Genomic DNA, 26660 nt, shown 5'->3' with positions numbered 1-26660 from the left:
CCCAAACCCCCCGGGGCCGCCGGGCTCCCCGGCCGTGTCCCCGCCGTGTCCCCGGCCCGCCCCTGACCCCGCCGCCGCTCCTCCCCTTCCGCCGGAGCGGCCGTGCCGGGCGGCTCCTCCTCCCGCGGGCGGCATTAGCTCATCGGCCGCGGCTCCTCGCGGCCCTTTCTTCGCGCTGCCCGCCGCCCCCATGGCCCTGTGCAACGGGGACACCAAGGTCAGTGCTGCGGCCGCGGGGCGCGGGGCTGCGGCCCGGCCCGGCCCGGCCCGCCCGGGCACATGGCGGGGCCCCGCGGCCCGGGAGGGGAGCGGGGACCGCCCGCGCCGCAGCCGCAGCCCTGGCTGCTCGCAGAGCGCTAATTCATTAATTAACTGATTCATTCCCCGAGCGGGGCTGTTCTAACCCGAACCCCGTCCGGCTGTGTCCCCGCTCGCAGCCGGGGCGGGGGGCTCGGTTCATTCAGCGGCACGGGCAGGGCTCCCCGCCCGGCCCTGGCCCGGGTGCCGCCGCTGCCCCCGCACCGGCCGCGTGTCCGTGTGGCCCGGGCACACCGGGGCGCGGAGCGAGCCGTGCGCCGCGGGAACTTCAGCGCTTTCTGATAATGCAACTTCCACCGAGCTGCCTCCAGCGGGATAAAAGACTTGTTCTGGCTTCTTTATCTAGTTTGGGAAAACCCGTGCCTCGGGGGCTCCGGGCGCTCGGTTCTGAGGGCCCGCTTGGTCCCCTGTAAGTTTTGTGACACGCTTTCCCTCGGCCGTGTTCACAACCTCCCCTCCCGGCCGGGGCTGCTGCTCGCCGCTCCTCTCCTGCCTTGTTCTCGGCTCCATATCTCGTTTGTAAGAAGCTGTGCCTCTGGAGGGGTTTTCGAGCGCTCGCTTCGTCCCTGTGTGAGTTTTCTGGCCCGTTTTTCCCCGGCCGTGGTCACAGCCTCCTTTCCTGGCCGGGGCTGCTCCTGGGGCTCCCGTTCTCCCTGGCCCTGGGGTGTGCAGCTCCGGCTCATCCTGCAGGGACCGGCTCCCTGCAGCCCACCCACACCTGCAGAGACTCGTGTCTGTTAAAGCTTCCCTGACATAAAGATTTGGGAGCTCTTTTCTCATTCTTGGGGGTGGCCTGAGTTTGAGGGAGCTGCTTTCCTGTTATGCTGTGAAATACAAGTTAGCGTTCTTAGACCTGCTTAATTATAATACCACAGGGAAACAGTTAAACTCTTGTAAAACCTGTGCTGGCTTGAAAGTGCGAGATCAAGGCTCCTGGTTTAGGCTTGTCCTGTGTTACCAGTGTGGATGAAAGCTCAGGGCTGAGGGCTTGGACAGATGAGATGCTGCTACTTTCCAGTACTCCAGAATGGGACTGCTCTGTATGGAAATGTGGTTTATAAATTGCCTTAGTGACCGACCTGCGAGTGTGTGGGTGTGTGAACTGCTGAAAAATCCCCTGATTCTGCACAAGTGGGCTGCCAGGAACTTGCACGCTCGGTATAAGGCACTAGGTAGGTATGTGAGGAACAGGATTTGTGGTGCCCTTGGCTGGTAACCCAAGCCTGGTTTGAGTTCTCCTACCTCAGCTCACCAGAGAACTCAGAATTATTGGGTTTTGACGCAGAAGAACAGCAGTGATGGAAGATTTTGTCCTCCAGTGTTAGCTGAGGTGGTGGAGCTGAGGTGGTGGGATGAGGCTGGCAGCCCAGCTGGGGTGACCACACGGCTCAGGTGGCACCTTGGTGCCATGCCTCGGGTCCGTGGTGTTCAGGGTGACCTGTGATTTGAGTTAGCTGAATAGAGACCTTCTTTTCTCAGTGTGCACATGTTCTTAGCCCTGTTTTCAGTCCCATTCTGAGGACAGCAGCCTGGTGACCACCTGGGACAGGTGTCAGAGCAGCTCCCACAGGCCTCAAAACCAGCGTGTTCTTTTGTGTGAATAGACCAGAAGACAAGGAGTGCTAGCTCTTCCTGTACTGAGGGGAAAAGGAGCTTTCATCAGGGGTGTTCAGCCCCCAGCAGGAGGAGGTGCTGGCTCCATAAGCCCCGTCTGTCCCTGCAGGAGCTGGGCTGTCTGGTGTCCTCTAAATCTGCTGGCACGCCGTGGTGTGCAGAGCTCAGCTGCCATGCTGGCTGCACATGAACAGCATCTGTTCCTTTTTGGATTTCGTCAAATGACGTTTCCCATGGTAAATTGGGGTTTAAAGCCCCTAGCCTTGGAACTGTGCCTTTCAATAAGTAAAGCCAGATCCTGTGATGACTTTTCTGCCCGTTTTTTTATCTCTTTTTGCCTGTGATTTATGGTGATGTTCATTGGGCTCTCTTAGTTCTGAACCCCCTTACAGTTCTACTTGTCTGGTGAGTTCACAGGAGTCTGGATTGCTGTCCTGCCTCTGCTGGGATCTGAGGGAGGTGCAGGTTCAGGACACAGACCTACTTATGCTGCTTTAACAGTGCTCCTCGAGCTACTCCTGATGTAACTTCAGACTCTTTCTGTTTTCACACTCCTCTCTCCCCCACAACTGTTGCTCATATCCCCATTAACCACACCTGCCTGCCCAAAGCATCTCGGGGTAGGGCACTGAAAACCAGATTTATTTATTTATTAGCTATATTTATTTATTTATAATTTATTTATTAGGTGTGGATGCTTGGCTATCAGTCCAGCTGAGCTGACACCAACAGTAACTTCTGTTTAGTCTTTTTTCGTGAGGGGGCTGCAGAGCTCTGGCCCTAAATGACAACCTGCTGCTATGAAACAATTAAAGACTTGAAATAAAAAAAAATAGCACTGCCAGGAATAGCGTTTTCCTCAAGATGGGCTCAGGAAAGCACAAGGATGTTGGTCTGTCTGGCAAGAGCTGCTAATTTAAAAATTGCCAGGTGAAAATGCCCAGAATCACTGTAAAATTGATTCCCTCCCTGGACTGGAAGGGAGGACAGCTCTGGTGAGGCTGCTAAAGTCGGCTCTCTTCCAGCATGTGCACTTTTTGTTGTGTAACCCAGGACTAAATGTCATTAAGAGCTCCCCATCAGGCAACTTGGCTGCCAGCTGAAGGGCAAAAATTAAATATCTGAGTTTAACCTGGATTTAGGCTTTTTGAGGGATTTAGCACTATTTTTTTCACCCACTTATGTCCTTTAATTAAGATAAAACCTCTTGCAGCTGGTGTGAACTTTGGACGTTTGCAGTGTGTTTGTTGGGAGGTTGTGTCCCAGCAGTGATGCTCTCCAGAATCACCTGTGGCTGCTCTGGGCTGAATTCCTGCCCCAGGTGGACATGCCTGAGCAGCAGTGATGGGAACGCAGATGGATCCTGGGCTGGAGGTTCTGCTGGTTTGGAGCAGGCAGCAGAACCACTCCAACCTGCCATCAGTAAAACTTGAAATGGAGCTCCAAGGTGTCTGGAGGCAGCGTTTGCCAAAGTAAAACCCTTCCCAGTTTGTCCTTCACCAAGCTGCCTTGGCAAGGACAGGGTAAGCTTTAAGTTAGGGGAAGAGCACCTTGACAGAATTCAATTTTTTAGGTAGCAGATCTTCGGTGTTGGAGCGTGGCTGTTGATTCTTCCTTGGAGGTGGTCTGAAAAGGACACTTCCATGGAATAGCTGCCTCTCCTCACAAGTTTTTTAAATGAAGAAACTAGGCCTTGTGTATTTTAGCACTCTTTCAGATTTGGCTGAAGTTGGCCAAGCAGTTCAGACGTGAGGGACTCAGAGGGAGCCGCTGCTTTGTTCTGACGTGCAGTCTGCTCAAATGCTGCACTCAAAATGTGTTGGGTTTTTTTCTTAAATCATTTAGCAGGGACATTTGTTCTCAATTTCCCTTTTTTATTCTCTCCAGGAGATAATGGCAAGCGAAGTTCAGCATATGAGCCAGCATGAGGGGGGAAAACACTTTTTGTTTGATTTTGTGCTGTTTTGCCTGAGAAAAAGGCCAATGCTCTCAGTTCTCATGGGCTGTGCTGGGGTTCATGTGGAACTGGAAAATGGAAAGAGATGGAGAGGCTGCAGATGGTGATCAGGGCATATGAGCTCTTGCTTGTGGAAAGCTCTGCTTCATTAGACCTTTAGCATTTTTCTTCCCTAATTTGTGCCCCGTTTGGTTTGGGGGATGGGGATGTGGTGTCTGTGTGTCTGCTTGGGGTGGATGTTCTGTGCTGGTGTCCAGCACCTTTATCTTGCCAGTGCCTCAACTGGTCCTAATAATCTTCAAGATTTTTTTTTTTTTTTGCATTTTGACATTTTTTGCCGATCTTTGTCATTTTTATCATAAATTAGCATAGCTAATTAGCAAAGCCTTGCACATGTTAGTTGTTAAAGAGATCTGGCTTAGTCAGTGGGTTGTCAGTGTAAAGCCAGAGAAGGTTTAGGCTGGATGTCAAGAGACATTTCCCGGCAGAAACATTTGTAAAGCATGCAGGGGGACTGCCCAGGGTAGTGGTGGGGTCACCATCCCTGAGAGGGTTCCGAAAACACGTGCAAGCAGCACTTGAGGGCACAGCTCAGTGGGGACCAGGGTGGTGGGGCTGGGTGGACAGCTGGACTCTGGCCACTCACAGAGGCCTTTTCCAGCCTCGTGTCTCGGTGGTTCCATGGGATGGCTGAGTGGGTGTCAGCAGTTCCATGGGATTTCTCACGTGGGTGTTGGTGGTTCCATGGGATTTCTGAGTGGGTGTCAGTAGTTCCATGGGATTTCTGATGTGGGTGTTGGTGGTTCCATGGGATTTCTGACGTGGGTGCTGTTGGCAGCCCGAGAACGCCGGGGCAGAGCTCAAGGATGGGCAGCACCACTACGAGGGCGCCGTGGTGATCCTGGACGCGGGCGCGCAGTACGGCAAGGTCATCGACCGCCGCGTGCGCGAGCTCTTCGTGCAGTCCGAGATCTTCCCGCTGGAGACGCCGGCCTTCGCCATCCGCGAGCAGGGATTCCGGTACGGCTGCCCCCTTTCCCCTGCCCCCTTTCCCCTGCCCCCTTTCCCCTGCCCCCTTTCCCCTGCCCCCTTTCCCCTGCCCCCTTTCCCCTGCCCCCTTTCCCCCTCTCTGTTCCCTGCTCACTGCCTGGGCAGTAGCTCTAATGTTGCAATAAAGCACACAGGACTCCATTTCTCCAATAGGAAAAGCCAGTTCTTTATTCACGTAACTCATTTAATGCAGTTTTCACAGACCTTGTGTTCAGCTCCAAGTGGCTGGTAGTTTTCTTGCCCAATTCATTGGTTCAAAGGTGTTTTTTTGTGCACATGGTAAGATTCTCTCTTCACCTAGGTGTTTACATTTTTCTAAGATTCTCTCTTCACCTAGGTGTTTACATTTTTCTTTGTGGATTTTTATGGGACAGATCTTCTGTTATTACAGGTGCAACCTATTTTTCTTACTAGAATAGGTTGTTGTGCTAACTGCTTCTTTATTCCTTTGATTCTTTCTTATGGGAACTTACAAGCTAGCTGGTGAGCGGCACTTAGAAGAAGCAGCAGGCTTAAGCCCTGATTTTATCAAGCCTTTCTTTTATAATATCTCTGCCTGTATACAGCACTCTAATGCCAGTGGTGTGAACGATTCCCTCTGAATGTGACTGCAGGAACACCTGAGCTATGCTGGGGGCACTTGGGCAGAGATCCATCTTGTACATTTATCTCTCCATTTTCAATTGCAGAGCATCATTCAAGAGGCTGCATTTTAACTATTTGTCAAAATGTAGATGATTTTGCTGGTTTACCTGCTGATTTTTTTGTGGCCTTCTATAATTCTTTTTTTTAATTATACTAACTTGAATACTGAAGGTATTGTTGTAAATCGTGCTAGATGTTCCTGGGAAGCTGCTAAAAAAAATCCCTAATTGACGCTTCCACTCATTGTTTGCAGCAAAGAAAGGTTTCACAATTACTTAGTAGTTTGTACATTAATTTTTCATGTTTTGTTAGGCTTTCTAGGATATACATCTCTTCTGTGTGGAGAATAAATACCCTGAAGTCTACAAATCACCAAAGATTTGTACTTACTTGTCAGTTTGGTACAAATCCAGAAATGTGGTGCACATGGGATTTTGGTTGGGCTCTGTAATAGATAAGACAGTGCTGCAGAAGTGCATTTTTCCAATCAGGGATAATTAGTGAAGCAGTAGATAGTTTGTGTTGATGCAGGTTTGCAGGGGGAAGAATTCAGAACAGTTGAAAGTTCTTCAGAGTATTGGGATTAGACCTGTGGGAGTTGTCACTGCAAACAGTTGCTCTCTGAAATGCGGCAGAGCCTCTTCCCCCAGCTCACTTCCCAAGGTCAGGGTGGTGGTTTCAGGTCACCCAGGCTGGTCAGTAACTCTGTGTGTGTCCACAAAACCTGTTTGTGTGCAGTGTCAGTCAGCAAACCCAACAGATCAACAGCTGTGGCCGCTGTAAGACTGAGTTTGTGGTTTCACAGCAGGGTTTTGTGTATATTCCATGTCCTGGGCACAGTCAGGCTCCCAGGTTGCAGCTCGTGCATGGAGTTGCTGAGGAGCTGCACCTGTGCTGAGCTTTGAGATGGCAGCAAGAGGCAGCACTTTGCTAAATCATGTTTACATGCTGTGCTTGAAAAGCCAGCTCCTCAGTGTTCAGAACACTCTCCAGTGACAAGTGTCGCCTAAATGTGACATGAGCATTTCCCACAATATCCTGGCTCTGGATTTAGTTTGGGCTCTGGATTTAGTCTGGGCTCTGGCAGGAGTCCTAACCTCACGGTGTCCATGCACACATTTCCCCTGGGTGTTTTTATGTGTTCCTGAGGTGCCTGTAACCCACTGCAAAGGGGCTTTCCAGAGCTGGCTCAGATTGTTTGGGAAGGGGTTTGGGGTATTCATACCAGCACAGACAAGTGTGCAGGAAATTACACAGTGCTGCAGGAAAGCTGGCACAGTCTGCATCCTGTGCAGGTTCTGACTTCTCCCACACAGCTGAGATGATGCAAGTCTTTCTCTTAGCCTCACTCTTTTTTTTTTACTTCAGTACCTGGGCACATTGCAGACCTCTCTGTATTATGTCAAATTTCAACTGGTGTGGGAAAAACCCAGGTGTTTAAGACTCTACTTTTTGACTAGAAGAGTGTATAACTGTTTTGACTTCTCATCAGAATGTTCAGTCTATAGGTGTTTCTGTATTCCTTCAGTTCCTCCTAGAACCCCAGGGAGCACTGGAGCTGTGTCAGGGGAGTTTTGGGTTGGGGATCAGGGAAGGGTTCTGCCCAGGTTCCCCAGGGAATGGACATGGCCCTGAGCTCCAGGAGCATGTTCTGTGGTTCTAATTAATATTAAATAATGTTCTGTACATCTGGCACTTGAGCATCTGTGCATGGAGTTATTTGGAGCAGGAGCACCAGCAGCCACAGAGGGAGTTCAGGCTCTTTATGGCAGTCCAGGGTCAGGAAATGCACCGTGTCTCCAGGCTGACCAGAAGTGCCTGTGCAGGAGCTGCAGGCAGGAGCTTTCAGGGTGGTTCGGTGTAAAACTGCACCCACGTCAGCTGTGCTGGTTCCAGAGCTGGCCTGGAGGTGCCAGCAGGCAGGGGAGCAAGTGCTGCCCCTTCCAGCTCCATCCCTGCTGGCTGCAGGGGCTGCAGGTGACCTTGGTGCCGGGGCTTGTCCCGCAGGGCTGTGCCGATGGTGGCACAGGCAGCCGTGGGCAGCACAGCGCCTGCTCCTGCTGCTCAGAGCCACAAGAACTCTGTTCTGTTAATCCCATTTGTGCAGCTCCTGTCTGGTTTGGTTTTGCACTTCTGGCTCAGAACAAGTTTGATGTTCTCTGTGAAACAAACAGTTCTGAGTCCAAGGTCTGGTACTGCCCTGCTCCATCCCGGCACGAGGCCAGAAGTGTTGCCCAACTGGTGCTTCTGCAGTTCATGGTCCTGGAAATCACTGTGGTTTGCAGAAATGCTCTCTTCCCCTTTGAGATGGTTTAATTTTCTTTTATAGTGTGAAGTATTTACTCCAAACCCTACCTGATCATGTGTATTGATTGAGCTTGTAATTCTCAGCTTGTTGCTAATGCCATCTCTGCATAACCAGAATGCATGAAGGGACTTTTTTTCCAACAGATTTAGGAGTTAAGGAGTGGATTTTTTGACTGCAGGTCTCCTCCAGATGTCACAGACTTTGTAAATTGTGTGTATATATATATATATACACATATATAAAAATATATATCTTGGTGCTAATACTCTACATTTGTCCCAGCCATCCTGCTTCTCTCATAGCTGATGGTTGGCTATGAGGAATTTAAAATACAGATACTTTTTTATGATGGTTTATATTTGACTTTGTTTTAACTGGGGAAATCCCTCCCTGAAAACCTGCTGGGTCTGACAGCAAAAATCAAGTTACATGTTATGATATCTGTGTTAAAATTAAGTCTGTTAGAAAGTATCAGTTCTAAGAGTGGTATGAGGCAGTGCCAATGCTTACAGTAAATAGATTTCGAGGTAACCAGTGTATTTGGATTAATGATTTCTTCCTGTTCTGTCTGCAGAGCCATCATCATATCTGGAGGACCAAACTCTGTGTATGCAGAAGATGCACCATGGTTCGACCCAGCCATATTCACTATAGGAAAACCAGTGCTTGGCATCTGCTATGGCATGCAGGTGCTGTTGGGGGACAACACAGAGCCCGTGGGGCTGGGAAACACCTCCAGGAGCCAGTCCAGCCCTTAAAAGTGCCTGTCCATGGCCTCCTTCAGGCTGCATTTCTGCATGGGCTGGAGGAGCTGCTCTCCAGCCAGAGCAGAGCCCCTGGAGCATCCATGGATGAGCTGAGCTTGCTGTGTGTTCCTCTCTTGGCTCTGCCTTACCTTGTAATGGCCCTAAAGTGAAGGAGGGCAGATTTGGGTTAGAGATTAGGGAGAAGTTTTTCCCTGTGAGGGTGGGCAGGCCCTGGCACAGGGTGCCCAGAGCAGCTGGGGCTGTCCCTGGATCCCTGGGAGTGCCCAAGGCCAGGCTGGACAGGGCTTGGATCAGCCTGGGACAGTGGAAGGTGTCCCTGCTCCTGGGGGGGTGGAATGGGATGAGCTTTAAGGTCCTTCCAACCCAAACCAGTTTGGGATCAGTTGCATAAATGGTTTTTCTTTGCTGCAGTGCTGTGAACTGAGCTCCACGCTCCCTGTTTTAGTCAGGGTAAATATAACCTGTCAGTCACCCATTAATTCTGCCCAGCTGGTGCTGCAAAAGGCACTTCTTGTGGAAACAAGTGGAGCAGTGTCTCAGGCATGGGCTGTTCCTAGCAGAGTTCTTCAGAGTGCTTAATACTCCCTCACAAAAAAAGAAATAACCCTTACTTTCCTTTGGACTCTCTGGTGTCCTGCAGGGATCTGGTAGATCCCAGCTGAGCAAAACCAACTTCCAGGGAGACAAGGGCTGCTTTTGGTGCATGGCTGCTGCTCCTGCATCTTGGTTTCTCCAGGGTTGGTCCGAGAATAAACCTGAATTTATTCCCTTGGTTTTTTGACGTGGGCTCAGGTACTCAGCTGGTTTGCAGAGCAGCCATCTCTGAGGGAAGGAGCTGCACACTGTGGAATATACATAATTTTGCAAATCTCTGCCTGTGGGGTTCTGCTCCCTGTGTGTGGCAGTGCCCCCAGCTGTGCTGGCAGAGGGGAACGAGCCCAGTACAGAGCAGGGATGAACTCTGAAGAGAATTCTTACAGCTTTGGCTTTGGGATGTGGGGAGGTGTGGGCAGTCCTGGTGAGGGGTGGGGTGGTGCAGGGGGTGAGGTGCTTTCTCATGGACCCCTTTGCTCTGCAGATGATGAACAAGGTGTTTGGAGGGACGGTGCACAAGAAGAGTGTTCGGGAGGATGGAGTGTTCAGCATCACCCTGGACAACACCTGCTCACTCTTCAGGTGCACACACATTTCCAGTTATCAAAGCAGTGTCAGCCTGGGAAAGGCTGTCTGGATGAGAGGAAGGTTATTTTTTTATAAAAGAGAGAAATTAGCTGATAATTTCTAATAAAACTTTTACAAGTGTGGTCACAAATGAGCAGGTTACTCACTGGAACAAATACTTACGGATAACTTTCCAGCTGGCTCTAAAAAAGCAGGTGTATTTGCTGGGAATATGGTATAAATTCCTTATTTCAGAGTCTTCACTGAGACTCTGTAAGTGCACCATGATTTGAGAATATTTGAGTTAAGCTCTTGTCTCCTGCTGTGCACTGCTCTTGTATTTGTTGGTGCCCATCCAGTTTTGGAAAGGGCACAAAAAAATCCAAACTCATTCCTCTTCCACCTTCCTTTAAAACTGCTCTGCGACGTTTTATAAACCAGAATTAGATTTCTTGATAATTCTGTGGATGGCTTTCAAGTTCCTTGTGAAAAGTCTGACAGTTTACTCATCCCTGGTGTTCCAGTTTTATCTTCCCTCTGTAGGGCTCCTGCAGAACTGTCTGATGTGCCCAAATTGTCCCAAAACCACATAGTCTTGAACAAGAAAAGTTCACTTTGCTGAAATAAAAAGCAAGACTCCCAGTATCCTGACTGACTCCAGATGGCTCCCCATGTCCCAGAGGGAACTTCAGTCCTGGGGTGTCTGTAAGGAGAAACCCACAAACTCTTCAGAATCAAGATCAGTTCCCTCTTGCAGGAGGGGTGTGTTGGACAGAGACTTGGGCAGCTTCCCAGGGAGGCATCTCAGAGCTGCAGATGGCTGTTCTGGGAAGGAAATCCTGCAGACGTTTGATTGTCCTGGTCTGTCGAGATGGGCTTTTGTTGGAATCCCTCAGGGCATCTCTTGGAAAGGCACAGAGTTAGGTCTTTGATCTTTCTTGAATTGATTCTGGTTTTTAATCCTGGTTTAGAGGCCTTCAGAAGGAAGAGCTTGTGCTCCTCACTCATGGAGATAGCGTGGATAAAGTAGCTGATGGATTCAAAGTGGTGGCACAGTCTGGGAACATCATAGCAGGTATTTATTTAATCCTGAATTTGTCTTCTGATAATGTTTGGTAAAGTAAAGAATTATGGCAGACAGGAGTTAGAACCAAATGGGAACAGAGTAATAGTCCTTGTTATTTAATTGCCAAATAAATGAATTGTTTTTTAGCAATTTCTGGAGTGTGGTTTTATGTCAAGCTGTCACGATTATAAAGAAATAGACTTTAAAAGCAATGGTCCTGATTTAAATGTGGTTAAAGTTAACATTATTTATATAGTTTATATTGTTTTAGAGGATGCATGTGTTGTTTGCCTTAGAAATAAAATCTCCTGTGCCCTTAAGGCAGGGGAGAGGGAGACCTGCACTGTGGTGTGCAGTGCCAGTGGGGTTTGGGCTGTGCACTGTAACAGTCCAAGTCAGGCACTGTTGAATTATTAAAGCTTTATTAACTTGTTACTGTATTTAATATTGCATGAATGTTCAACTGAGCAGGACTAATGTAGGTACTGAAAGCAGGGCTTTAACATCACACAGAGATTGTCACAGGAAATTGTGGGACATTAGAATTTGGGGTTTGAAAGCCACTGGAGTTACCCAGAGAGCCAGTTTGAGTCTCTTGCTTGACTTGGCTATGCCTTCAGTTCCAGCTGAGCTATTTGTTTTTGTATACCAGGCATAGCAAACGAGTCTAAAAAGCTGTATGGAGCACAGTTCCACCCTGAGGTGAGCCTGACGGTGAACGGCAAGATGATCCTGAAGAACTTCCTCTACGACATCGCGGGCTGCAGCGGCACCTTCACCGTGGAGAACAGGGAGCTCCAGTGCATCCAGGATATCAAGGACAAAGTGGGCTCCTCGAAGGTCCTGGTGAGTGGGGTCAGAGCTGGGGGCTGGTTTGTGCTGCTGGTTGCTGGGGCTGGTGTGGGAGGTGGGGAGTTGTGGTGGTTTGGGTCCTGCACGCCCGGGTTTTGGGGGAGTGGCGCGGCTGGGGGCACGGTGCGTTTCACTGCAGGTGGGTGCCGTGCCCTCCCCCCGGTGCTGTGCTCACCCCTGCTCCCAGCCCAGCTGACAGGGTGGCTCTGTCCCTGCAGGTGCTGCTCAGCGGGGGCGTGGACTCCACGGTGTGCACGGCGCTGCTGAACCGCGCGCTGAACCGCGAGCAGGTCATCGCCGTGCACATCGACAACGGCTTCATGCGCAAGAGGGAGAGCCAGGCCGTGGAGGAGGCCCTCAGGAAGCTGGGCATCCACGTCAAAGGTACCTCCTTCCTGCTCCCTGCTCCTTCCCCCCCTGGCACTTGTGCTGGTTTCCCCAAAATCCACCCTTAGGGTCGGGTTTTGTTGAGCTGCTGTTCCAGACTCCGGTACCGAGGCGGGGTCGGTGATGTGGAACCACTTGAACCTAACTTAAGCCTAACTGAACCTAACAAGAGCCCAGAACTTAAATGGGATGTTAGGCCTTGTCTCCTTGATGGGAGCATGGTGAGCTGCCCTGTCTCTAGGTGTTGGTGTCTGTGCAGGTGGGGCACAGCAGAGCAGTGGATTTGTGCCTTGGTCACTTCTCTGCTGAGGGATCCTGTTCAGCTGCTGCAGAGCTCACTGCATTTCAGTAACACTTCAGGCTTCATTTCTTGCCCTGAGTCTCTTTCTTTGTCAATTGAGCTCATTTGGGTGACTGAATGCTACTATAGCCAAAATGACTTTCAGAGCATTTTTCTTGCTTTGAAAGAGGTGCATTTTAATGGTTTTGGAGTGACCTTTTGAGAACAGGGTGTTGATTGATCAGAGGCTGTACTCAAGGATCTGGGAGGTCTTTTCCAGCCTTTTTGATTCTGTGAAGGAGTTCACTGAGAGAGCAGCAAGTGCCCAAACGTGGCTGATGAGAAGGCTCAGAGGTTTTTTGGTGCCTCAGGTGTGAGGAGGTCAGAGAAGACCAAGTTTGTGCCAGCAGCACGAGCTGCTCGGTGCTGCCTGGTGAACTCCTGAGCCTGAGCTGCCTCCTCTGGGGCTCTCTGCCTTGCCCAGGGGCTCTCCTGTGTTCTGGCACTGGGTGAGCAGTGCTTCCCACTGGCACAGTGCTGCCTGGCCTGCAGTGTCCTGAGCTTCATTCTAAGCACATTTTTCTACATTTATCTTTACTTTTTTTTTTTTTTTAGTGGAAAATCCATGTCTTATTCTTGCAGTCTGTGGAGCAATAAACCTGGGCTCTGGCAAGCAGCCAGAGGAGCAAATTGAGGGAATCCCTTTGCTGCAAATGCTCCTTCTGTAGGTCAGGGAGTTCAGTGCTGGTGAAGGATGCCAGAGAGCCTCCCAGCTGATCTCTGGGTTGGGAGCCTCTCTAAATTAAGTGGCATAATGTAGCATGAGTAAATAGTGCATCATTTAATTTTGGTTGCAGAAAGGCCTTGGGGAAACTGTTTAAAGGAAGTAAATTATAATCTGAGAGGGAAGCAAGAACTGCACTTGCATGTGGCTGCCTAATCTCACAATATGGAAAAAATAATATGTTAATAAGAGAAATAAAAGGCTCTTGTTAAAATTCATTTTTGAGGTATTGAGCAGCCCAATTCAATGCAGTTAATAGTCACAGGAAATTATTTTTATTTGTTGGGGTTTTTTTTAAAGCAATACAGTGAAACTTCTGTTTTGTAACCTGCACAAAAATCTTTATTGATTTTGTTAAAAACCAAAAAACTCCCTGTGATTTCCTGCAGTGGTGAATGCAGCCCATTCATTCTATAATGGCACAACAACTCTGCCCATCTCAGATGAGGACAGAACTCCACGTAAAAGAATTAGCAAGACCTTAAATATGACTACAAGTCCTGAAGAAAAGAGAAAAATTATCGGTGACACCTTTGTTAAGGTAATGCTTACTTGTTGTTTGGTTGAAGTTTTTAAATACTATGATTCCTGGGTACATCTTTTAGTGTTTAATCAGTGGTGGTGGTGGTGAATTAATGGGTGCTGACCCCAGAAGCCTTTGGGAAGTGACAGGGAGAATATTTAACAGGCACTGATGTTCCTGTACTCTGGGGATGGTTTTTCCATTTTCTGCTCAACACAAGCTGGGCTTACAGGAGGGTTTCAGCAGTGGGACAGTGGCATCATGAGTTTGCTGGTTGGTTGTGCTTTTCCAGTTCCCTGCTGTAAAATTCATTAATTATTGAGATCTTTGACAGCCCCAAAAGTGCCGGAACTCTTCCTCCTTGTGCCTCTCCTGCAGATTGCCAACGAGGTCATCGGGGAGATGAACCTGAAACCCGAGGAGGTTTTCCTTGCTCAGGGCACCCTGAGGCCTGACCTGATTGAGAGTGCTTCCCTGGTGGCCAGTGGCAAGGCTGAGGTGATCAAAACCCACCACAACGACACCGAGCTGATCCGCAAGCTGCGCGAGGAGGTGAGCCCGGGGCTGCTGCCTGCCTCTGCCTCTGCCACAGCCAGCACCACAGCAGGGACTGTGCTGCTGGCACTGCCACACAGCCAGCACCACACCTGGGACTGTGCTGCTGGCACTGCCACACAGCCAGCACCACAGCAGGGACTGTGCTGCTGGCACTGCCACACAGCCAGCACCACAGCAGGGACTGTGCTGCTGGCACTGCCACACAGCCAGCACCACAGCAGGGACTGTGCTGCTGGCACTGCCACACAGCCAGCACCACAGCAGGCACTGTGCTGCTGGCACTGCCACACAGCCAGCACCACACCTGGGACTGTGCTGCTGCTGGCACTGCCACAGAGCCAGCACCACAGCAGGGACTGTGCTGCTGGCACTGCCACACAGCCAGCACTGCACTGCACCAGGGACTGTGCTGCTGGCACTGCCACACAGCCAGCACCACAGCAGGGACTGTGCTGCTGCTGGCACTGCCACACAGCCAGCACCACAGCAGGGACTGTGCTGCTGGCACTGCCACACAGCCAGCACCACACCTGGGACTGTCCTGCTGGCACTGCCACACAGCCAGCACCACACCTGGGACTGTGCTGCTGGCACTGCCACACAGCCAGCACCACACCTGGGACTGTGCTGCTGCTGCTGGCACTGATGGCTCTGACAAGGCCCCCGAGAGTCCACTGTCATTTGTAAATTATTGCATTTCTTCTGTTGCCAAGGTTCTGTTTATGTGGAGTCCAGAAAAGCCTTTTAAGCACCTTTCTGTGCACAGCTCTTTCGTGTTAGCATGTCAAGCAAAGGTGGGAGGCTGCCTGGTTTGGTTTTCTGGCACTGGAATCGTGAGTTCTCTGACTCTGTTATACTCTGAGAAGAAACCAGCACAGCAGAGCCTCACCCAGCAATCTGGTGGAAAGAGCTCAGTTACCACCAACTCCCACCCACAGGAGAGAGCCAATAATCCCATTTCTAATACTGATCCCTGCACAAAGTGTGTTCCAAGCTTTGGGGTTGGTCTGAGCATCCAGCAGGGACAAGGAAGGTCTGAATTCCTGCTGACAGCCAGCTTGGCCTTACAGCTCTGTCTGCTCTGCTGGAGCCACAGATTCTTCTGGCACAACCTGGGGCTTCCTGGTCTCACCCTCTGCCCTGCAGCTGTTCTACAAAGCCCACATTCACTTGGAATTTCTTTCCAGTGTTTATGGAATTGTTGGCACTGGTGCTGTGTGGTCAGGCCACTTCAGGTGCCAGAACCTAAACATTTGAGACTTTTTGTTTGGATAGGTGAGCTGGAGTGTAAATTGCCTTTTTTTTTTTTTTTTTAGGGTAAAGTAATAGAACCACTGAAAGACTTTCACAAAGATGAGGTGCGAGTGCTGGGAAGAGAGCTTGGTCTGCCTGAGGAGCTGGTGTCCAGGCATCCCTTCCCAGGTATGGAGCTGGTGGATCACAGCAGTGTTCTTCAGCACATCCAGAGTAACTACAGTATAAAACTGATCTTCAAACACAGAAAAATTGATTTAGGTTTTCACTTAAGCACAGTCTTTCTGGAAAGATGACTTGAGAGCAGCCTGATAGATGTAGATAATGTTTTATGATTGAGCCTTTGTGTGGCTCTGGTGGGAGAAGCCAAAGGAGGAGTTCTCAGTAAGTGCAGTGAGCTCTGCCTGAGCTGCCACGTGGATCTGAGCTGGAATAATGCTCTGGCTCTGCCTTTCCAAGGGGCATTTGCTGTCTTGAAAGCAAATACTCAACATTTCCAACACTAGAAAACAGCAAAGTTGGCAATTGTGGGTTGGTTTCTTTCTGTCCTTGAGGGTGTTTAGACAGCTGAAGCTTAGCTAGAATGGCAGAATGCACAGAGCTCAGTGACTGACTCACTAATGCCGCTGGCTGGGCTACGGGGTGTACCTAGGAGCTGCATTAAAGCCGGATAGCTCAGCTCTGAGGGGGGCTAACCAGCCCAAGCTCTGGCAATGCACCCAGCCTATGCCTTAGCTAGCCTTTAGTGATATACAGCTCAGTGATTATCAGCTCATGAGTGATTTTAGTTTTTTAGGCTAGCTAGGTTTGGCTGGGGCACCCAGCAGGCACTCGCAAGACCGGGAAAGAGAGGAGAGCGCTGTATGAGGTTCCAAGACGATGTCTTTATTGGTTTTCTTCGTAGCTCTTCCACGGAGTGTCTCGAAGGGTCTCAGGGACAGCGGCTCCAACGAGCCGGGCAGAAACAGGGGTTTATATAGGGTTAGGGAGGATTGAGAATTGTCCAATGGTAAGGGTTAAAGGAAAGTGACCTATAGCTTTACAGAGAGATAAGCCAGGGTCCGAGAGCAGGAGAGAGGGGCTCCTTTTGTTCAGTCATCCTGACTCAGCATCCTGTTTCTGAACGCCAAGGCAGGTCCGCAGGGCCTGTGCCTGCTACAACTCCACTTTCTGTATTTAGAAAAAAGGCATTCCCTATAGCTCTTTTGAAACAATGAACAAGGCATGAGAACATGGCTAATACAATGACAATCACAAGCAAAATCCACAACATTCCCTTAACCAAAGATGCAACCCATCCTGTTAATCCTCATTGACTGAACATGTGGTTAACCCAGTCCGGGTTGTTTTCTACTTTTAAGTCCTTCACAAGGTCCCTCAGTTTCTGGATGTTCGCATGGATGGATTCCGAGCGTGAAGAGAGGTTGAAGCAGCACATCTCTTCGAAGTCTTCGCAGCCGTGTCCATGGGCCAGCAGCAAGAAGTCAATTGCTGCTCGGTTTTGGAGCGATGCATGTCTTGTGGTTTCTTCTTCCTTTAAGAGATCGCTCAGGGCTGCAGATGTAGCATTAGCCTGCTTACTGAGCTAACACCCGAGGTGATTTATTTCACCTAGGGCCTTGGCTGCAGCTACCCATGGTAGGAATAGGGAGACAGCAATCTTTTTTGGTTTGTTCCAATCATATAATCTGGGATCGCAATTTTCATCAAATTCTGTGTAGGACCTTTTGTGGCGTTTTAATTCGCTTTCTTTTTTCTAATTGTGCAACAAGGTGATATTTGGAGTCAGGGTAGAAAGTCTCCCAAGGGTACAGGGACCTCCCTGGAGTCGAGAGGGAATCCTAGCCCACACTCTGTCACCACAGATGAGAAACGTTCCCTTGGGTAATACTTTGGGATTGAGAGAGGACACAGAGATCACACGAGCAGTGTAATTACACCAATCGGGAGGGTTGTAAGCTTTGTTGATGGGTGATATGTTTTTTCGATATGTGTTTTTAGTCTGGTCAATTTCTGGCCAATTATTTTTTGGGCGTCTGAAGTAAAATTTGATGCAGTATGTTCCAGCTGAAAACCAGCTTCTCTTATTTGGTATAATATCTTTTCAACGTTGCTTTGCAGGTCCTGGCCTAGCAATCAGAGTGATCTGTGCTGAGGAACCTTACGTGTGCAAAGACTTCCCAGAAACAAACAACATCTTGAAAATAGTTGCGGATTTTTCTGCCAGCGTGAAGAAGGTAAGGAAATGCTAAATTTTAATTTTGAGTGATGGTTTTGTAGTGACCTGCAGGGAGGTTTAGTCTGCTAAAAGGTCAAAAGGAGGTTTAGTCTGCTAAAAGGTTAAAAGGGCTGGTTTGTGCTCCTTGAGGAATGCTGCCTCCGCGTACAGCTCCATTGAAGCTGTTCAGTGGAATTTTTAGTGCTGTGACTGGTGCAAGAGTTTTGAACCATTTCTGGAAAATGGAACTTTATTTACCTTTCAAATAATAAACAAATCCTGTTGTAGTTGAACTTTGGGCAGATGAGATCCCACAGTGACAGGAAAAGGTCTTTCCTCCATGAAGGAGTTGTAACATTCTAGGTTTGCACACCCCAAAATCACTGGGGGTGTAAATGCAAGTGCAGGAGCCAGGAACTGGCCAGGTGCCCTGATCCAAACCCTGGAATTCTCAGTGGCTGATGTTTGACTTCCACATCTCCTACCTCTGCTGACCTTTGTGGAGGCTGTCAGGCATTAGGGGGGTCTGCTCTGAGGTGTGAGCTCAAAACAACCTCCAGCACCTTTTTGGTAAATCCTGAAGGGCAGGGATTTCTGTCTGTCTTTTCTTTAAAAGATATGGAGTTGTGGTGCCATAAAATTGGAAAGTGCAGCTTTGTGAAGAAGAAAATGAGCACAGGAAAGGAGCTTCCCCTATGGCTTTGGAGAGCTTCAGCTTCAAACACAGTGTAATCACAGAGAAGTGCTTCAGCTGATGTTTGTCAGCTGAGATGTATGCTTTAAATAGCTCCAAGGGGTAAATGTAGACTAAGCAAACAGTTATTTAAATTACAATTTTATTTGTGCTGTGCAGGTTCTGTTTGAGGGGCTGGGAGCTTTATTTAATTCCAGTTTTTGTTCTGCATCCTTGCCAGCCCCACACGCTGCTGCAGAGGGTGAAGGCGTGCACGAGTGAGGAGGACCAGGAGAAGCTGATGCAGATCACCAGCCTACATTCACTGAATGCCTTCTTGCTGCCCATCAAAACTGTGGGAGTGCAGGTACAGGGCTCCTCCCAGCTGTGCAGGGAGCCCCTCTGCAGGGCTGGGAATGCAGCCTGGCTCCGCGGGGAAGCTGCAGAGGCTGTGCCAGCCCTGTCCTGGTGGCTGCAGGGCAGGGGTTGGATCCCTGAGCTCGGTGCCAGGGGCTCTCTGGGGGCACTGTCCAGCCCAGGGGGGTCACTGCAGCCCCTGAGCTCTGCTGTCACCCTGCTGGCCCCACCAAGGCACAGGAGAGCTCGGCTGCCCTGGGTAAAACCCCACTTTGCTACTTTTGGACTGCCTGTTGCCCTTTGCAGTACTTCTCTGAGCTGTGCTAATTCCTCTCCTGGGGAAGGGAGGAGCTGGAGCAGTGCAGGACACTGGGATCTGGGCAGCAGCTGAGTTCCCTTCCTCTCCCCTCCCTGTGGGACAGACACAGCCAGGTGCAGGTGCAGGGCTGGCACTCATGCAGCTGTGTGCAGTAACTCTGAGATTGCCCAACTGAGCAGTAAAGCACCTTTCTCTGCACTCTGTGTTGAATTCTTCCTCACATTTTATCTTCACCTGCCTAATGCTGTGTGTGGCTCTCTGCAGTCAGCTTTGGTTACTGTCTCAGGCTGCAGTGTCATCAAATTTCTGTCCTTTGGCACCAAAATACCAACACTGGCCACTGTAGATGAGTCTTCCCAGCCTGCATATTTCCTTCTATAGCTCTCTCATCTTGCTCTCTATTTTCTGACCCACTCAGTCTCTCACTGGTGTCACCAGCTCAGCGTGTGCTAAGTGTTGTCCCCAGCTGTGCTGCTGTCACCTGCAGGATGGACAGGAGGAGCTGTGAGTGGCTCTGGCAGCAGAGCTGGCACTCAGTGTGGCTGTTTGTGTCCCCCAGGGTGACTGTCGCTCCTACAGCTACGTCTGTGGCATCTCCAGCAAGGATGCTCCACACTGGGAGTCCCTGATGTTCCTTGCCAGGCTCATACCACGCATGTGCCACAACATCAACAGGTGAGTACTGAACTGCCTTTATTGTTAATTGCCTAATTCATATGTGGAAGTTTAGCAGGTGCAGACATTTCTCTGTTTAATCTGGGGTGTGATGTTTTTATGTGTTGGACAGGTGGATCATACACAGGTCACAAATATGTAATAAATCAAAATATGGATTTATTTCCAGCTTGAAAAGAAATTGCTGGCCTATATCCTTGGATTAGGCAGCAGCCACTATAATTTATGCAAATCTCTTCTGCAAGGCTCCGGGCTGGGGCTGAGCTGTGATGTGCTGCACTTTGGTTTGCCTTTGTGTCAGGAAGGGATTTGTGTGGGGCTGTCAGTTCTGATGGCACAGGGAGAGCTCCAAAGCTGGGCAGTTTGATCTCAGCTGAGCTTTTTGAGGATACATTTTCTGCCCACTCAAGTCCATAACTTTTCCAGCAGCTGAAGGTGCTTAGACATGAAATCAGCTCTGGAGAATTATACCCTCCTTGCCTGGCTGTGGGATTTCTGCCAAAACTGCTTAGAATTGCTTATAGCAAAACTTCATTTTCTCACATAAGTGACACCTACTGACAGAGCTTTTACCCTGAAAGGTGAGACCTGGAATTGCAAGGCACCTGTTTTAAATTAAGTGCAGAGGGGACAAAAGAAGGCATAAATCAGGATTGCCTGTGCAGTTCCAGAGTATGTCAGAAAATGAAAATAAAAGCCAGTTTCTGGCTTCAGATCCCTGCTGCTTTGTTTAAGCTCTGCTGGGTTCAGCAGTGCCCTCCTGAGCATCCCACAGCTCTGGGAGCTCTGCTCTTCCCAGGGTCTTTGCAGGCTCCTCTGCTGTTCCAGGCACACTGAGGAGGGCTCCTGCCAGGCTTTGCATTCCACACAAAAATCCACAGTACAAACTGGCATATCTGTGTGTTTTGGACCTCAGACAAGTACTCCTGGTTTGTGTCTGCAGTCCCACACAGCTGCTGGGAGCACCTCGTGGTGAATCCATGCACGAGGCCACTCCAGCTCTGCTGCTTCTCCTGCAGCTTCTGAAACGCAAGGAATGAGATTAAAAGCATGAAAGTGATGTGACTGCTTTGAATTCAGAAGGTGTTTTGTTGCAGATGTACTTCTGTAGATTTATAAATTGCAGTTAGTGCCCTGTGCTGAAAACCCTTCGTTAACAACAAGGTGCAGCATTTAATGGGGGCTTGGTGCCTTCCTGTTGAAAGCTGTGAGCAGGAGGAAGCCTGGTGCTGTTTCCAGCTCTGTGTTGTCCCTGAAGCAGCAGGCTGGAGGCAGCCTTGTGCTTTGTTCTGTGTGTTGCAGAGTGGTGTATGTGTTTGGCCCCCCTGTCAAGGAGCCCCCCACGGATGTCACCCCCACCTTCCTGACCACAGGAGTCCTCAGCACTTTACGGCAAGCTGACTTCGAGGCTCACAACATTCTCAGGGAGTCTGGTAGGTGCTCCACCTCATCCCAGGGGTCAGACCTGTGTTTCCAGGTCCCTGTAAACCCAGTGGGTGTCATCAGAGTGGTACTGTCAAAATCTGCAAGCAGGTATCTCCAAAAAAGTGGTCAGTTAGTGGAATGGCAGTGAAAATTTGTGGGAGCTGAAAGCCAAAGGCCAGGAATTCATTTTAGGGGATTCTGGGGACTGACTTGCTTCTGACACATGAAGCTTAAAGCTGTGGTGCTTCACTGCAGACTTGTGCAAAAAGTACTGGCAGGCAGCTCAGTCACCCAAATCCCTTCTCTTTGCTGAGCTCAGTGTTTACCTGAGGTGAAGGAACTTGACACAGTTTTTAAATGGTGTTGGTTTTGGGAAAAGCCCAGATGCCAGGTTTCTCCTGGGGGTGATGCTCACAACCCGTGGTGGTTTCAGATTTCTTAACTTGAAGTCAAAGCTGCAACCCCAACCCTGCACAGCCAGGGAGTGTGGAGTCCCCTGGATGTGCTACACAGGCAGAGCCTGGGAATAAACAGTTCTGAGGTTCAGCCTCTTCAGGTTTTTACTTAATTACCTTTGGAGATGTGATCTGTGTGGGAAGCACTGCATCAGCCCTGCCTGTATTTGGTATAAATCAAGTTACAGCAGATCCCTCTCTCTGAGGATCCATACTCAGTTTGCAGAGCTGTGTGAACAGAATTTGTACAGAATTAACCTCAAAAGGCTGAGATAACACTGTTGGCTGTGTTGGTAAAGCTGTAGCTGTGTCTCGCTAACTTTTGGTGACACTTGGCTCTGTGTGAATGAATTGCTCCTAAAAATAAGCCTGGAGTTGTGGCTTAGTGAGAAAACCTCCCTGTGCAGCAGCTCAGGCCAGGGCTGGCAGAGGGAGGGAGCCTGAGCACTGTGAGCTCCTCACACCTGGATTTTGGACCTTTAGCTCCTTGGAACAGGGAAACTGGGGAGCTGTGCATTGCCTTTCAGGAGGAGATGTTGAAAAATGAGTGAAATGGGATTGTCTGGAGTTACCTGGCCACCACCAGCCAGGGATACTGGAGAGCTGTCTCCTGAGTGTTTCCAAGACTGTTCAAAGACTATTTCAAAGATTTATTTGGGAATATCTCTTTATTGGGCTTGAAATAGGGACTGATAAAATCCCCTGGTTTTACGTTATGTGGGAAGGAAAGTGGCTCCTCATTGATTCACAGTGAATTACAGGGATAACACAGATTAGCTGGGATTTTTCTCCGTGCCTGCAAAGACTGAGGATCATCTCAAGTGGCAATTTATAGAATCTCAGAATGGTTTGGGTTGGAAGGGACACGAGGGATCATCTGTTCCAGGCCCTGGGGACACCTTCTACTTACCCCAGGCTGCTCCAAGCCTTGTCCAGCCTGCCCTTGGACCCTTCCAGGGATGGGGCAGCCACAGCTGCTCTGGGAGCCTGTGCCAGGGCCCTCCCAGTGCTGGTTTGCAGCTGTAGAGCTGCACCGCTGCTGTGGGACCAGAGGGAGCGGATCCCGTGGGGTGTGAGAGGAGCGGATCCCACGGGGTGTGAGAGGAGCGGATCCCACGGGGTGTGAGAGGAGTGGATCCCACGGGGTGTGAGAGGAGCGGATCCCACGGGGTGTGAGAGGAGCGGATCCCACGGGGTGAGAGAGGAGCAGATCCCACAGGGATGGGGGAGCAGATCCCACGGGGTGAGAGAGGAGCAGATCCCACGGGGTGAGAGAGGAGCAGATCCCACGGGGTGAGAGAGGAGCAGATCCCACGGGGTGAGAGAGGAGCAGATCCCACAGGGATGGAGGAGCAGATCCCACAGGGATGAGAGAGAAGCAGATCCCACAGGGATGGGGGAGCAGATCCCATGGGATGGAGGAGCAGATCCCACAGGGATGAGAGAGAAGCAGATCCCACAGGGATGGGGGAGCAGATCCCATGGGATGGAGGAGCAGATCCCATGGGGTGAGAGAGAAGCAGATCCCACAGGATGGAGGTGCAGATCTCACGGGGTTCAGGGCGGGAAGCGCAGGTGGGAGCGGTGCAGAGCTGGTGTCACTGTGCCCCGTGTGCTGCAGGCTATGCTGGGAAGATCAGCCAGATGCCAATAATCCTGACCCCGCTGCATTTTGACCGGGACCCCCTGCAGAAGCAGCCCTCGTGCCAGAGGTCTGTGGTCATCAGGCCCTTCATCACCAGCGACTTCATGACGGGCGTCGCCGCCACGCCGGGCGGAGAGGTGCCCGAGGAGGTGAGGGCCCCGCTCCTGCTGCCCTGAGACCCTGCTCTCCCTTCCTCAGCCCTTTCTCAGCCCCTGCTCCCCGTCAGCCCTTCTTCAGCTCCCTTTCTCAGCCCCTGCTCACTCTCCTCTCACCCCCGCTGCCTTCATCTTGAGTCTCTTGCTGTTTTTCTCTGTTATAAATAATCATTAAAAATTTGTGGTGTTCTGGGAAGAAAAACTAACAAAGTGAGGGGCTGGCAGGTTGGGTATGACAATCTCAAAGGCTTTCCAGCAGAGCTGAGCTAAAATACCACCAGTTAAAGAGGAAAGAATACCCCAGTCGTTCCTGGGATTTGGAGTTAATTTTTGTATCAGTAGTTGGAAATTTCCTGACGTTAGGAATTGCCTTTGTTTGGCACTTCTGCTTTTACTGGAACTTGCAGTTTAGCATCTCAGAGTCCTGGTTGCTCTTTAGGTCACTAAGAGGACTTAAGATCAGGTTCAAGATTTTTATTTTTTTTTTTTTCTTCTCCTAACTTTATCCATGTCCAGTCAAGTCCCTCTGGGAATGCACCGTAGGAGTAGGATTGACCTTTTATTTTAAACACACTTCAGGAGCATATGAGCATTGTTTAGTAATTGTATATAATTTAAGGCAGCCTATCCATGAAAAGAACAGTTCAGGTTGCCATGTGAACTACTATCCCATTGTAGAAAATGAGGATTCATTTGACCTCAGTGTTTGCGTCTAAAAACAACCAAACACCACAAAGCCCACCCCCAAACAAAATCCCTGCATTCTTCAAAATGAAAAATGGTCATTTTAAGGCTAGGTGGTAGTGTGGTGGCTAAGTAATAGAGGTTATAGAGAATAACCATATTTATGGGGGAAATAATAAAGTTTTTCTGTGCAGAGCAATGCAGTGTTAATTTGTGCTTCACTACAAACAGAACAGCAGATCATGTAAGTGGTGTTGGGAACTGGGGGATTTTTCAGGAAGCTGAACTTCTCGGGATCATCAAATTCTCCCCTGGAATATTGCTGCTGACATGGATTAATTGTGAGCTCTGGAAGATGAGTCTCACTGGAAAGCAGAGGTTTTCTTCCAGCTGATTTTATTCTGTGCCTGGTGGCAATGTGCTGGTACCAACAGGCTCTGGTGTCCAGCACAGCTGGTGTCAGCAGTTTGCCCACCAGCTTTTCCAGGGTGATTTTTGTCACTACAGGACACAAAGGAAAAGAGGGGGTTTATTTTCTGACTCTAAGAGATTTCTAAAAGTGACAGTGGATTGGAGGGTGAAAGTGCCGCCTCTCCAATGACACTGGTCAAACCAACAGTCTATCAAATCTCTCTTTTTTTATAAAAGAATGCAAAACAATAAGTTATTTACAGCAAGTGTGTGAGAAAGTTCGTTGCAAGAATGTAAACATCAGAAGGCTTGGAAAATCTTAAAAAATCTGGGCGACAGATTTTCATCGGGTCTGTTTCACACACTTTTTTCCTGATGCTCTGTTTCCCCTGCACCACAGGTTGTGTTGAAGATGGTGGCAGAGATCAAGAAGATCCCTGGCATCTCTCGGGTGATGTACGACTTGACATCAAAGCCCCCAGGAACTACGGAGTGGGAGTAATTCACGTTTCCCTATCCAAGTACTGTGTGCAGTCTAAACCATATCAGAAACCATTCCCAGTGTTGACATGCAGTACTGTGAAAGAGTGACTGGAGCTGCTGCACGGCACCAGCCTGCCCTGCAGGAGCAGAGGTGCAGCCCAGAGCTGGGGACGCGAGCGGGGCTGAGACTGTACGGGTAAATGACGGTGCCAGCGCTGCCGGCCAGGCCCCTCTGCTTTGCCTTTGCCTCTCCAGTGCCCCGAGTTCCCCCGTGTCCTGTTACCTGTCATTTCGGTGTCTCTTTGTTTTTGTACACTGTGGAAAAAGAAGCAGTTTATTTACTTCTACCAAAAGCATTGTTACAGCCCGGACGTGTAAGAGGAGTTAATTCTTTGTGACCAAGCGCTTTGGGACGGATTTGTTATAAATAAATATTTTGCCAAATGGAGTAGTGGGTGCTGTTGAGTCGTGGAGTGGCTGTGTATGCCGTGTGCTGTGCCCTTGCTCTGTGCTCCTGGGCATGGCAGCGAGGGGGGGCAGTGCTGGCCTCTCCTGGCACCGCCGTGTCCGTCTGTCTGTCCCTGCGGCCACAGCCGGGCTCCCAGCTCCTGCCCGTGGCTCTGGGATGGCAGAAGGCAGACCTGGGAGTGCAGCTGGCAAGGCAGAGCTCCTGGGCTGTGCCTGCTGTGTCCCAGGGCTGCCCCTGTGCTCCCCTTGTACCTGGTGATGGTTTGTGTTCTGCGGCTTTGCTCTGGCAGGGGGTTTGGGGTGTGCTGTGCTTAGCTCACTCTGGGAGATCATCCCAGGTGTTGGTGTGGAGCCCTGCTTGGGGCGTGCTCCCCAGCCCTGCAGCCCCTCCTGTCACTCCTGCTCTGCTGTTGGTAGTGAAGCAATAATTGGAGGTGGTTACTGGACAGGAACTTTGTGTGGTGTTTTGAGGCAAAGCCATTTCCATCCGCCTGAGCCTCCTGTCCTGTGACAGGAGCAGCTGGATTCTGACCTGGGCAGGTTCCAGGAGCCTGCTGGTACCCACTGGGGCAACTGGAATGTGCACCCAGGCTCACCCCTCTTATCCCTGGTTTTTGGGTTCAAGCGGTTGTGTTTTGTTCACTGCAGTATTATGGGGTGAAATACTTGGTTTAAAGTGTTCAGTAACATGGAGTATTTCATGGCTGTAGCTCCTCTCTGCCCTTGCCTGGATTTGTGAACTGGAATCATACTGAAAGTGTTTGTTCTATATTTTTGGTGGCACGCATTTTCCTGTTCTTACATTCCCTGCCTACACGTTATGGAAATGGGGTTTGGAAATTTCTGCTCCTAGGAAATGCCCAACTGGTGTAGATGTGTTTTTTTGCCTGTGTCACTGAGGGGTGTTCTGCACGAGGGGGAGGAGGTGGCATGTCCCCACCAGTGCTCCCAGGGCTGCTGGGGACACGGGGGGCAAGAGTTGGGGTGGGGGGCTCTGCCTCCCCTCCAGCCCTGCTCCAGGAGGGCTTTGCAGCTCGGGCAGGTTGAGCTGAGCTGCTAAGTCAGTCACCTCCTTTCCAAAGGGGGTGGTGATGTGCACCCACAGCTGTCACAGCCTCTCAGAGCTGCGGTGATGTCAGTGATTATTGATTCCTCTGCTACAGGATGG

At 50.0% G+C, this 26660-nt stretch overlaps 1 protein-coding gene across 1 annotated transcript; it reads left to right on the top strand.

Moving 5' to 3' along the window:
* Positions 1-110: 110 nt before the first annotated feature.
* Positions 111-25472, top strand: GMPS (guanine monophosphate synthase). Its single transcript, XM_084211936.1, has 16 exons — positions 111-217; positions 4728-4909; positions 8467-8581; positions 9738-9835; positions 10792-10895; positions 11539-11732; positions 11957-12122; positions 13579-13730; positions 14091-14264; positions 15587-15692; positions 17646-17761; positions 18657-18782; positions 19651-19766; positions 21069-21199; positions 23268-23440; positions 24942-25472. The coding sequence occupies exons 1-16, from the start codon at positions 191-193 to the stop codon at positions 25041-25043; spliced, it is 2082 nt and encodes a 693-aa protein (XP_084068062.1). The 5' UTR covers positions 111-190; the 3' UTR covers positions 25044-25472.
* Positions 25473-26660: the final 1188 nt, after the last annotated feature.

This window comes from Fringilla coelebs, assembly GCF_963513975.1.
Source record: "Fringilla coelebs genome assembly, chromosome: 10".
Lineage (NCBI taxonomy): Eukaryota > Metazoa > Chordata > Aves > Passeriformes > Fringillidae > Fringilla > Fringilla coelebs.
Note: the sequence above shows the minus strand (reverse complement) of the source record. Positions and strands in the feature narration are given on the sequence as shown.